General features: G+C 48.4%; 1 protein-coding gene across 1 annotated transcript in view; it reads left to right on the top strand.

Annotated features, from left to right (window-relative positions):
* Positions 1–12905: 12905 nt before the first annotated feature.
* HINFP (histone H4 transcription factor) overlaps positions 12906–13293 on the top strand; it is a 29364-nt gene continuing 28976 nt past the window's right edge. Inside the window, exon 1 of the mRNA XM_075328833.1 lies at positions 12906–13206. Within this exon, the coding sequence (XP_075184948.1) occupies positions 13029–13206 (178 nt within the window). The 5' untranslated portion in view covers positions 12906–13028. The remainder of the gene's footprint in view (positions 13207–13293) is intronic.

Here is a 13293-nt window from a genome sequence, read left to right on the forward strand (position 1 = left end):
GGAGGAAACTTATAAATTGGTCTAAGGTAAATTCAATCCGAAGGATGTTCGGAGAACTGAACCATGAACCAAAAGAACAATTCAACATGAACAACATGTGTACACAAAAGAACAACAGCCCGAAGGGAACAGGGGCGGGTGCTGGGTCTCCCAATAGGAGCTAGAAGAAAAGGAATTTACGGTAAGTAAACAAAATTCCCTTCTTCTTTGTCGCTCCATTGGGAGACCCAGACAATTGGGACGTCCAAAAGCAGTCCCTGGGTGGGTAAAAGAATACCTCGATAAAAAGAGCCGAAAACGGCCCTTCTTACAGGTGGGCAACCGCCGCCTGAAGGACTTGCCTACCTAGACTGGCATCTGCCGAAGCATAGGTATGCACCTGATAGTGTTTCGTGAAAGTGTGCAGACTCGACCAGGTAGCCGCCTGACACACCTGCTGAGCTGTAGCCTGGTGCCGCAATGCCCAGGATGCACCCACGGCTCTGGTAGAATGGGCTTTTAGCCCTGAAGGAATCGGAAGCCCAGAAGAACGGTAGGCTTCAAGAATCGGTTCCTTGATCCACCGAGCCAAGGTTGACTTGGAAGCCTGCGAACCCTTACGCTGGCCAGCGACAAGGACAAAGAGCGCATCAGAACGGCGCAGGGGCGCCGTGCGAGAAATGTAGAGCCGGAGTGCTCTCACTAGATCTAGCAAGTGCAAATCCTTTTCACATTGGTGAACTGGATGAGGGCAAAATGAAGGTAAGGAGATATCCTGATTGAGATGAAAAGGGGATACCACCTTAGGGAGAAATTCCGGGACCGGACGGAGAACCACCTTATCCTGGTGAAAAACCAGGAAGGGGGCTTTGCATGACAGCGCTGCCAACTCCGACACTCTACGGAGCGGTGTAACTGCCACTAGAAATGCCACCTTCTGCGAAAGACGTGATAGAGAGACATCCCGCAGTGGCTCGAAAGGTGGTTTCTGAAGAGCCTTTAGCACTCTGTTAAGATCCCATGGTTCTAGCGGCCTCTTGTAAGGTGGGACTATGTGGCAAACTCCCTGCAGGAACGTGCGGACCTGCGGAAGCCTGGCTAGACGCTTTTGAAAAAAAAACACGGAAAGCGCCGATACTTGTCCCTTGAGAGAACCGAACGACAAACCCTTGTCCATTCCTGATTGAAGGAAGGAAAGAAAAGTGGGCAAGGTAAACGGCCAGGGGGAAAAACCCTGATCAGAGCACCAGGATAAAAAGATCCTCCAAGTACTGTAATAGATCTTGGCGGACGTTGGTTTCCTGGCCTGTCTCATAGTGGCAATGACATCTTGAGATAACCCTGAAGACGCTAGGAGCCAGGACTCAATGGCCACACAGTCAGGTTGAGGGCCGCAGAATTCAGATGGAAAAATGGCCCTTGAGACAGCAAGTCTGGGCGGTCTGGGAGTGCCCACGGTTGACCCACCGTGAGGTGCCACAGATCCGGGTACCACGACCTCCTCGGCCAGTCTGGAGCGACGAAGATGGCGCGGCGGCAGTCTGACCTGATTTTGCGTAACATTCTGGGCAGCAGTGCTAGAGGAGGAAATACATAAGGCAGTCGAAACTGCGACCAATCCTGAACTAATGCGTCCGCCGCCAGAGCTCTGTGATCTTGAGACCGTGCCATGAATGCCGGGACTTTGTTGTTGTGCCGAGACGCCATGAGGTCGACGTCCGGCCTTCCCCAGCGGCAACAGATCTCTTGAAACACGTCCGGGTGAAGAGACCATTCCCCTGCGTCCATGCCCTGGCGACTGAGAAAGTCTGCTTCCCAGTTTTCTACGCCCGGGATGTGAACTGCGGAGATGCTGGAGGCTGTGGCCTCCGCCCACAGCAGAATCCGCCGAACTTCTTGGAAGGCTTGACGACTGCGTGTGCCGCCCTGGTGGTTGATGTACGCAACCGCCGTGGCGTTGTCCGACTGTATGCGGATCTGCCTGCCCTCCAGCCACCAATGGAACGCCTTTAGGGCTAGATACACTGCCCTTATCTCCAGAACATTGATCTGAAGGGAGGACTCTGTCGGAGTCCAGGTTCCCTGAGCCCTGTGGTGGAGAAAAACCGCTCCCCACCCTGACAGACTCGCGTCCGTCGTGACCACAGCCCAGGATGGGGGCAGGAAGGATTTTCCCCTCGACAAAGAAGTGGGAAGAAGCCACCACTGAAGAGAGGTTTTGGCTGCCAGTGAAAGAGAGACGTTCCTGTCTAGGGACGTCGACCTCCTGTCCCATTTGCGGAGAATGTCCCATTGAAGTGGACGCAGATGAAACTGCGCAAAGGGAACTGCCTCCATCGCTGCCACCATCTTCCCTAGGAAGTGCATGAGGCGCCGCAAGGGGTGTGACTGGGCCCGAAGAAGAGAGTGCACCCCTGTCTGCAGCGAACGCTGTTTGTCCAGCGGAAGCTTGACTATTGCTGAGAGAGTATGAAACTCCATCCCGAGGTACATCAGTGATTGGGTCGGTGTCAATTTTGACTTTGGGAAATTGATGATCCACCCGAACCTCTGGAGAGTCTCCAGAGCAATGGTCAGGCTGTGTTGGCATGCCGCCCGGGAGGGAGCCTTGACTAGGAGATCGTCTAAGTAAGGGATCACCGAGTGGCCCTGAGAGTGTAGGACCGCCACCACGGATGCCATGACCTTGGTGAAGACCCGTGGGGCTGTCGCCAGGCCGAAAGGCAGTGCCACAAACTGAAGGTGTTCGTCCCCGATGGCGAAACGCAGGAAGCGTTGATGCTCTGGTGCAATCGGCACATGGAGATAAGCATCCCTGATGTCGATTGATGCTAGGAAATCTCCTTGTGACATCGAAGCGATGACCGAGCGGAGAGATTCCATGCGAAACCGTCTGGTTCTCACGTGTCTGTTGAACAGTTTGAGGTCCAGAACAGGACGGAATGATCCGTCCTTTTTTGGCACCACGAACAAGTTGGAGTAAAAGCCGCGACCACGTTCTTGAAGGGGAACAGGGATCACAACTCCTTCTGTCTTCAGAGTGTTCACCGCCTGAAAAAGTGCATCGGCTCGCTCGGGGGGCGGAGATGTTCTGAAGAAACGAGTCGGAGGACGAGAGCTGAGCTCTATCCTGTAACCGTGAGACAGAATGTCTCTCACCCATCGGTCTTGGACATGTGGCCACCAGGCGTCGCAAAAGCGGGAGAGCCTGCCACCGACCGAGGATGCGGGTTGGGGAGGCCGAAAGTCATGAGGAGGCTGCCTTGGAGACGGTGCCTCCGGCGGTCTTTGGAGGACGTGACTTAGACCGCCATGCATAAGAGTTCCTCTGGCCCTTCTGAGGCCTGTTGGACGTGGAGGATTGGGACTTGGCTGAGGGCTGAAAGGACCGAAACCTCGACTGAATCTTTCGTTGCTGCGGTCTATTTGGCTTGGACTGGGGTAAGGACAAATCCTTTCCCTTGGATTGCTTAATAATTTCATCCAATTGCTCGCCAAACAAACGGTCGCCAGAAAATGGCAAACCGGTTAGGAACTTCTTGGAAGCAGAATCTGCCTTCCATTCGCGTAGCCACATGGCCCTGCGGACTGCCACCGAATTGGCGGACGCTACCGCTGTACGGCTCGCAGCGTCCAGGACGGCATTCATGGCGTAGGATGAAAATACCGACGCCTGAGAAGTCAAAGACGCAACTTGCGGAGCAGAGGTACGTGTGACCGCAGTAATCTCAGATAGACAAGCTGAGATAGCCTGGAGTGCCCACACTGCTGCAAAGGCTGGGGCAAAAGACGCGCCTATGGCTTCATAGATGGATTTCATTAGGAGCTCTATCTGCCTGTCAGTGGCATCCTTGAGCGATGAACCATCTGCCACTGATACTACGGATCTAGCCGCCAGTCTAGAGACTGGAGGATCCACCTTGGGACATTGAGCCCAACCCTTAACTACGTCAGCAGGAAAAGGGTAGCGTGTGTCATTAAGACGCTTAGAAAAGCGCTTGTCCGGAAATGCTCTGTGCTTCTGGACAGCATCTCTGAAGTTAGAGTGATCGAAGAACGCACTCCGTGTACGTTTAGGAAACCTAAACTGGTGTTTCTCCTGCTGTGAAGCAGACTCCTCTATAGGTGGAGGTGTGGGAGAAAGATCTAGCACCTGGTTGATGGACGCTATAAGATCATTTACTATGGCGTCCCCTTCCGGTGTATCTAGATTGAGAGCAACGTCAGGGTCAGAGCCCTGAGCTGCGACCTCCGCTTCATCCTCCAGAGAGTCCTCAAGCTGAGACCCCGAACAGCGTGATGAAGACGGGGAAGGTTCCCAGCGAGCCCGCTTAGCCGGCCTGGGACTGCGGTCCGTGTCGGAGTCCTCCCCGTGAGACTCAGGTGTCACTCCAGGAGCACGCTGCTGCGCAGACCGAGAGGGGCCTGGGGGCGATGAACTCACAGTGCCCGAGGCCTGTGTAAGGACCGATCTGGACTGCAAAGCTTCTAGTATCTTAGCAGACCATCTGTCCATAGACTGAGCCATGGATTGTGACAGGGACTCAGAGAGTTTCTCAGCCAAAGCTGCAAACTCTGTCCCTGCCACCTGGGGGTTCTACCTGAGCCGAGGGCCCCACCAGTGCCCGAGGCTCCGGCTGAGCGAGTGCAACAGGGGCCGAGCATTGCTCACAGTGCGGGTAGGTGGAACCTGCAGGTAACATAGCCGCACAGGAGGTACAGGTTGCAAAATAACCCTGTGTCTTGGCACCCTTGCTCTTTGCGGACGACATGCTGTTGTCTCCTCTGAGCGTGATCACTGAGGGTATATAGTCAAGGCAAAAAACAATGCGGCCGAACAGATAAAATGTATACAGATATTATATAAATATATACTCTTCGGCACCCTGGGGGGACCAGCACCGGTGACCGGTGTGGCTTACCGACCGCCCAAAGCGGTTGTGTGTCCACCAGATTCCCTGCCTTGGGCCTCCCAGAGCTGCAGAGCTCTTCCTGAAAAACCTCCACCGGCAGAATGATTGTAAAAATGTCTGCCAGAACTCTCAGGGGAGGAGGGGGCCGTGGGCGGCGACTAATAAAGTGCGGGAATCTGGTGCCCCACAGTGATCAGTGAGGGGGGAGGAGGACACCAAAGTATGCTCCAGCCCTCACTGTCGACGTCAGGTCGACCGTCCCGCCCTTACCCCTGACTGGCAGGCCCGGGGGCGGGAGTTATGGTACTAGGCCGCAGAAGCCGGGGACTAAATTTAATACCGCGGCCGACAAACAGGCACGGTCGGCGCGGTAGTCCCGGCCGTCCTAAAAATACAGCAGCCGCTGCAGTGTCAGTGACACGAGCGCTCCATACACCGTCCCCAAGGGGACACAGAGTACCTTTTGGATGCAGGGCCTGTCCTTGATGATATTAAGTCTCCTGTCCGACAGATTCCCACAGGGGCTGTGGAGGGAGCCCGGTCCCAGTGCCTGGATGACCGGTTAGGATCCCACTTCTCCCAGAGCCTCTAAGGGATGGGGAAGAAAAACGGCATGTGGCTCCAGCCTCTGTACCCGCAATGGGTACCTCAACCTTAACAGCACCGACGACTTAGTGGGGTGAGAAGGGAGCATGCCGGGGGCCCTGGGGCCCTCTTTTCTTCCATCCGATATAATCAGCAGCTGCTGCTGACTAAAATGTGGAGCTTGAGTGAATGTGTGCCTCCTTCAACACAAAGCACAAAACTGAGGAGCCCGTGAGCACGGGAGGGTGTATAGGCATAGGGGTTACACTTTTTAAAGTGTAATACTTTGTGTGGCCTCCGGAGGCAGAAGCTATACACCCAATTGTCTGGGTCTCCCAATGGAGCGACAAAGAAAAGGTTTTTTAACCCCCCCCCCTAAAAACGCAGCTCTTGTTTTAACACAAAAATAAACGTGCACATAATGGGTATTGCCCCCATCCAAGACAATCCGAACTATAAAACTGTCATGTTATTTATTTTGTAAAAAAAAAACAACAACAAACACTCCTCAAATATAATTTTTTTTGTTCAAACTGAGAATTGAATAAAAAGCAAGCAAAAAGTAACATAACAAAAGGTATAAATGATCACACCGAACTGTCCCGCAAAAACCAAGCCCTAATATGACTTAATGAGGAAAAATAGGTTACAGCTCTCAGAATATAGTGATGCCAAAACAAATGCACTTTTGTAAAATATAGATTTGTGTTTAAACATCGCAAAACATTAAAAAAAAAACAACCAAAAAATCTCTATAAAATCTCATCTTGTAACTATACTGCTTAAACCATCCCCCATGAAATAATCATAAGGTAAATAGAGTAAAAACATGCTGTAATAAATCAGGACAAAAAAACCCAGAATCTTTATTAGAAGAAAATATGATATTAGAATAAACAGGGTATTATGCCTATAATAAACTGCTCAAGGAAAGCCAACTGTTAGATATTACTAATGTACCCAAACTGATGATAATATGGAACGTCAATATAAATTAATTAGCCATTCACAGTGTATCGAAAGTGTATTCACAATATATGAATATATTATACTCCACAAAAAGTGTATAGTGCCTACCGCAACTGCCCATAAATGGAGCTAATAAATACAGCCGTGTATATATATATATATATATTTTAAAATTAAAAAATAATTTACAGCTAAAAATAAATAGCCAAAAAAGTGACTTGCACCGCCGCGTACAGCATCCTCGGTGACAGGTGAGTATTCAGCAAGCAACTAGTGTGTGTGCAGAGACGTCCAGGATGTCATCAGAGTTCCCAATGAACTCTGATGAACCCGTGAAGTCACCGTGGTGACACTCGTTGTAGCGCTGGAGTCGCGGGGGGGGGATCATCAGCATATCATCAGAGATCATTGGGAACTCCAATGATTTCCTGGACGTCACTGCACACACACACTGCTGGCTGGATACTCGCCTGTCACCGGCGATGCGGTCCCCGATGCTGTCCCCACGATACTCAGGCTTCTAGGTCCGAGGTGCAGTGAATAATCAATGAATATAATGAGCGGGGATCAGAAGCAGGAGACAGCAGAGCCGAAGAAAACAGTGCTGGATACAGGTGAATATAGAAAATCTTTTTATTTAAAAAAAACCGTGTTTTCTCTGGTACGTGGGACACACGTATGACATATGTATGACCATACCGATGCGTGTGGCTTGTACCTGATTAAACACGGACGTCTGAAAGGGGCCTAATACCTTGCATTGATGGTGAAACCCTTTTGAAGGTAGTCCACTAGCAGCACACCCTCCTTATCCCAGAACACAGACGCCATCACCGTGGTGGCTGATTTTTGCACCCTGAACTACTTTGGACAAGGAGAACCACTGTTTTAAGGGTCGTGCAAATAAATCCAGGTCTCATCCATAGTGACCAGTTGATCCAGGAAGTTCTTATCAGTCTGGAAATGCTGACAAATGGACCGGGAGGTTTTCACCCGCATGTGTCTCTGATCTGTTGTCAAACATTTGGGGTCCCATTTTGTAGATCGCTTCTTCATGTCCAAATGGTCATGGATAATGACACAAACACGTTCACGGGAAATCCCGATGATGTCTGCTATTGCTTTAGCTGAAATTCGTCGATTCTCCAGTATGAGGTTGTGCACAGCATCAACGATCTCCGGAACAGCAACCACTCTCGGTCGTCTAGGATGTTCCTCATCATTGGTGCTGAAGTGGCCCGTTTTAAATTTGGCAATTCAATTCTTAACTGTGTAATATGAAGAGTAATGATCCCCCAATGTCTGCGACATATCACCATGAATATCCTTTTCGGACTTTCCTTGCAGAAACAAGAATTTTATCACTCCTCTGCTCTCAGTTGCTGTGAATATCGCATTAGACTCTGCCATGTTGTTTTCCCACGTCCGTAGAGCACTGTTACCATAAGCAACAAACACAACATTTTGAAAACATATATTAGACACATAAGGCTTTCATGTGAGATAACATTCATTACCATAGAAGCAAAAAAAAAATAACAAAGCCAAAGACTTATCAGCAGCCACTTGTAGAACATAATATAAATATGGTGTCGATTTACTCGCACTGACACAAATAATAACACTGTCCGATCTCTAATATCTATGCCTTTGGCCTGGGACAACTCGAAGTCATATGGCTTTCAGTACCACCTATGCACTGATGACATTCAGATCTTCATCTCTGGCCCAGACGTCACGCCCGGCTGTCCAGAATCCCGGAGTGTCTATCAGTCATATACTCCTACTCTCACTTCCTAGGATCTTTTCGTCAGATCACTTATCGCCCCTACCTAATCTATCCATTGCAATAAATACCTGAAGTCTGCTGCCTCGGAGTAACACTTGACTCTGTCTTGTCCTTCATGCCGCACATCCAATCTCTCACCCCCTCCTAACGCCTCCAACTCGAAAATATTTCCAGAATACGTCCTTTCCTCAATTCTCAATCTACAAAAATACTTGTGCATGCCCTCATCATCTCTCACCTTGATAACGGCAACATCCTCCTCTGTGGCCTTCCTGCTAATTCTCTTGCAACTCTCCAATCCATCCGTAACACTGCTGCCCAACTAATCCACCTCTCTCCTCGCTGCTCCACGTCTTCTCCCCTATGCATATCCCTTCAGTGGCTCAAAATTCCCCAGCATATTCAATTCAAACTGACACTAACTAATACTAACACTGAGCTATCAAGCAGTCCATATTCTATCTTGTCCATATACAGGTGCATCGGAATTCAGAAGTATACGTGCATCTCAATAAATTAGAATATCATAAAAATGTTAATTTATTTCAGTAATTAAATACAAAAAGGGAAGCACATATATTACATAGAGTCATTACATACATAGTGATCTATTTCAAGGATTTATTTCTGCTAATGTTGATGATTATGGCTTACAGCCAATGAAAACCCAAAATTCATTATCTCAGAAAATTAGAATATTATATAAGACCAACTGAAAAAATAATTTTAAACTCAGAATTATTGGCCTACTGAAAAGTCTGTACAGTAAATGCCTTAGTACTTGGTCGGGGCTCCTTTTCCATGAATTACTGCATCAATGCGGCGTGGCATGGAGGCAATCAGCCTGTGGCACTGCTGAGGTGTTATGGAAGCACAGGTTGCTTTGATAGAAGCCTTCAGCTCGTCTGCATTGTTGGTCTGGTGTGTCTCATCTTCCTCTTGACAATACCCCATAGATTCTCTATGAGGTTTAGGTCAGGCGAGTTCGCTGGCCAATTAAGCACAGTGATACTGTGGTTATTAAACCTGGTATCGGTACTTTTGGCAGTGTGGACAGGTGCCACGTCCTGCTGGAAAATTAAATTTCCATCTACAAAAAGCTTGTCGGCAGAGGGAAGCATGAAGTGCTCTAAAATTTCCTGGTAGACGGCTGCGCTGACTTGGGTCTTGATAAAACACAGTGGACCTACACCAGCAGATGACATGGCTCCCCAAACCATCACTGATTGTGGAAACTTCACACTAGACCTCAAGCAGCTTGGATTGTGGCCTCTCCACTCTTCCTCCAGACTCTGGGACCGCGATTTCCAAATTAAATACACAATTTCCTTTTATCTGAAAGCAACACCTTGAACCAGTTCTTTTTCTCCTTGGCCCAGGTAAGACGCTTCTGGTGCTGTCTATTTGTCATGAGTGGCTTGACACAAGGAATGTGACAGTTGTAGCCCATGTCCTGGATAAGTCTGTGTGTGGTGGCTCTTGAAGCACTGACTCCAGCAGCCTCCACTCCTTGTGAATCTCCACCAAATTTTTTAAAGGCCTTTTTTAACAATGCTATCAAGGCTACGGTTATACCAGTTGCTTGTGCACCTTTTTCTGCCACACTTTTTCCTTCCACTCAACTTTCCATTAATATGGTTGGATACAGCACTCTGTGAACAGCCAGCTTCTTTAGCAATGTCCTTTTGTGGCTTACCCTCCTTGTGGAGTGTGTCAATGACTGCCATCTGGACATCTGTCAAGTCAGCAGTCTTTCCCATGATTGTGTAGCCTACTGACCCAGACTAGGGAACCATTTTAAATGCTTAGGAAGCCTTTGCAGGTGATTTGCGGTAATTATTCTAATTTTCTGAGATAATGACATTTGGGTTTTCATTGGCTGTAAGCCATATTCATCAACATTAACAGAAATACACACTTGACATAGAACACTTTGTTTGTAATGACTATATAATATATGTTACCCTTTTTATATTGGTTGTGCCTTTTTGTATTGAATTACTGAAATAAATTAACTTTTTTATGATATTCTAATTTATTGACAAGCACCTGTAAATAAGGATTGAAACCACTGCACTTCATTCAGCAAAGAGGTCAGAGGTAAAAATATATACTAGAAATAGCCTTAGATACATATTAGTGTGCTTATAAAAAATGAAATAAAAAACACACCTAATTGTATAAATCTACTTACAGATTGCAACAGGCCTTGGCCACCGTACAGATATATACTCAGTCAAAATAAGCTAATGTAATAATCAGTGTGTTACGAGAGTTATGAGACACACCTAACTATATAAATCTACTTATAAATTGCAACAAGCCCTGGCCATCATGAACCAAAGAGATACACGTATACTACACAAAGGTGCAAAGTGACCCAAAAAATTGATAGAACATATAAAGGCTAAATGCTGGGGACTTATCCTGAGACTTAAAACATTTCACACTATATCTGCGGGTTACCAAACCAAACCATACAAAATGCCTCAGGCATAGCTCATTTTAACAATTGAAGAAAATCGCTCATTAGTAATATTACCTATTTAGGTCCTGCACTAAATGCCTGGGTCCAGGTAGATGTCCCCGCCACCCTGACGCATGTTTTATCCTACTTCTTCCAGGGGTGTGGTATGCCTGAGGCATTTTGTTTAGTTTGGTTTGGCAATATATCTATATATAGATATAGTCTATAAGACCCCCCCATCATAATACTGTAAGTGAAAATAAATAGACGCAAGCACCAAAAAATTCTTTAGTTGAAATAAAAGACAAAAAACCCACCCTCTTTATTAACCCCCAAAACACCCAGGTTCAACATAATTCACACGAGGTCCCATGATGATCCTGGCCCTGCCACATCCTGCAGTTGCAGCGCACGGGAACAGAACTTGACCGCCCGCTGCGGCTGTGGCAGAGACAGATTTAGCTGCAGCTGTGAATGGTGATGTCACTAGGTTTATATGTGGTCACAGCTGGCAGTTCCCACGATACCTCACCTATGACCGCAGGTAAAGTGACCTCAGGTGACCTAACTGAACTGAGTGACCTCACCTCAGATGAACTGAGTTCAAGCAGACCTGCATCTCCTGGCAAAAAAAACGCCCCTAAACTGCGTCAAAACAGTTTTTGTGTTTTTTTGCCAACAGATGCAGATTTGGTGCTGAAATTTATACATCATATTCCTGCACCAAATCTGCATCTCCTGGCAAAAAAAAATCATATCAATACCACATCATGTTTTGATGTGGGTTTGTTTTGGGCCAGAAGATGCAGATTGGGTGCAGGAATATGTTGTATCTATTGGCAATTCCCCCCTCGGTTTTCTGCCAAGAGTGCAGGTGTGTGAACTCTGTTCACGTGAGGTGAGGTCACAAAGTTCAATGAGGTCAGTTTACCTGCGATCACAGGTGGGGTACCGTGGGAACTTCCAGCTGTGACAGCAGATAAACTGATTGACGTCACCACTCACAACTGCGGCTCAGTCAGTCCCTGCATGAAGCCACAGAGCGGGGACATGTTCAGTGTCTATGCGCTGTGACTTCAGTATGTAGCACAGCTGGGATCGTCGTGAGACCTCGTGAGGATTACGTCAGAACTGGGTGTTTGGGATTAATAAATTTGAGAAAGGGTGAATTTTTTGTATTTTATATATTTTTAAAGAAATAATTTTTATTTATATTTTTACACCACTATAGAGACGCAGACAGCATGTGTGATTCCAAGAAGTCAGACACGTTGTCACATAGGGTGGGGGGGCACTGTCTGACTGCAACCAATCAGAGATGCCGAAAACTGCCGGTGGGCCGGGGAAGCAGTGAATATGTATGAGGGTAATGAGCGATATAATGCACCTGCTCTAATCCCTCTTGTTACCACCATTTTAAAGCACATTATTCAGGTCACCATAGACTTATACGGGGATCGGCATCGAGGCAGATATTCGGGATTGATTCCAGAACCGTTTTGTTTTTTTTTTTAAAAACTCCAGTTGGACCCGCTGATCCCGAAAATCTGCGGATTCACCCATCTCTAGTCATGAGCTTATATATCAGGCTAGACATATGGAAGCCATGGCCCAGGCCGCCCCTGCCCCCCGCACAGCCTGCCCCTGGTTCCCTGCACAGCCCCCTTCGCAACTCCACCCCTTCCCCTGGCACATTCAGCCCCTGCTCCCGGAGAACAGCCCCTCACTACCCCTGCCCCCTGAGTCCTACACAGCCCACGCTGCCCCGCCCGCTCCTGTTCTTCCTTTTACTCCCACCCTTGCTCCTCAGCCCCGCCCAGCGCATCCCCGTTAACTCGCCGCTGACATGGCATAAGCTGCGCCTGCTAAAACCTCCCCTGGCACAGCCCGCCCCTGCTTCCCGAGGAGGCACCAGTTTCAGCAGCGCCGTGGTCAGATGTAAATGGCTGTGTGACCACCAGATGGCGCTGTACTGTTGTATTATATTGTTCACATTTCTCCTCCGGAACGGACGAGACCCTTTTGAACCCTACCCGGTTCTTATACATCTGTGCACAGTTGATGTTTCCGGGGGACTGTTTATCATGACGCACCGCTTCCTTGGAGAAGGCACGTTACTTCCGTGTTATGGTTGTGAGGGGCTCCTGGATTGGTTGAGCGGCTGTTGTGTCACGTGGTCTGTTGCCCTGACGGGTGCCGTGATTGGACATACTTGTGTAAAACGCGTGTCTGTCATTGCTTTAGTGCTGTTCTAATAGGGGTGGAGGTGTAAAGGCACGGGTGTCACCCTTCAGTACCCAGTGCTGTCAGGTGCCAGGGATTAGCAATGGCAGACAGTGGGATGACAGGCAGAGGGGTGAAGCGAGCTGTAAATGTGCTGCTGCAGTGTGAGTGGGGCTCCTGCAGCTATGTGGCTTCTAAGATGGAAGAATTCTGCGCTCATGTGTCTGATCATCTGGGAGCCCAGCAGCTGGGGCCAGGAGAGGAGAACATGGACTGTGAGGGTGAGCGCCTCCTGCAGGGGCCCGATGCTGGGACCTGTGCATCTTACTTTGCAGCATTTCCCCTGTGGTTGCTCCTGGGGTTGTCCT

The sequence above is a fragment of the Anomaloglossus baeobatrachus genome, chromosome 11 (assembly GCF_048569485.1).
Source record: "Anomaloglossus baeobatrachus isolate aAnoBae1 chromosome 11, aAnoBae1.hap1, whole genome shotgun sequence".
NCBI classification, from domain to species: Eukaryota; Metazoa; Chordata; class Amphibia; order Anura; family Aromobatidae; genus Anomaloglossus; species Anomaloglossus baeobatrachus.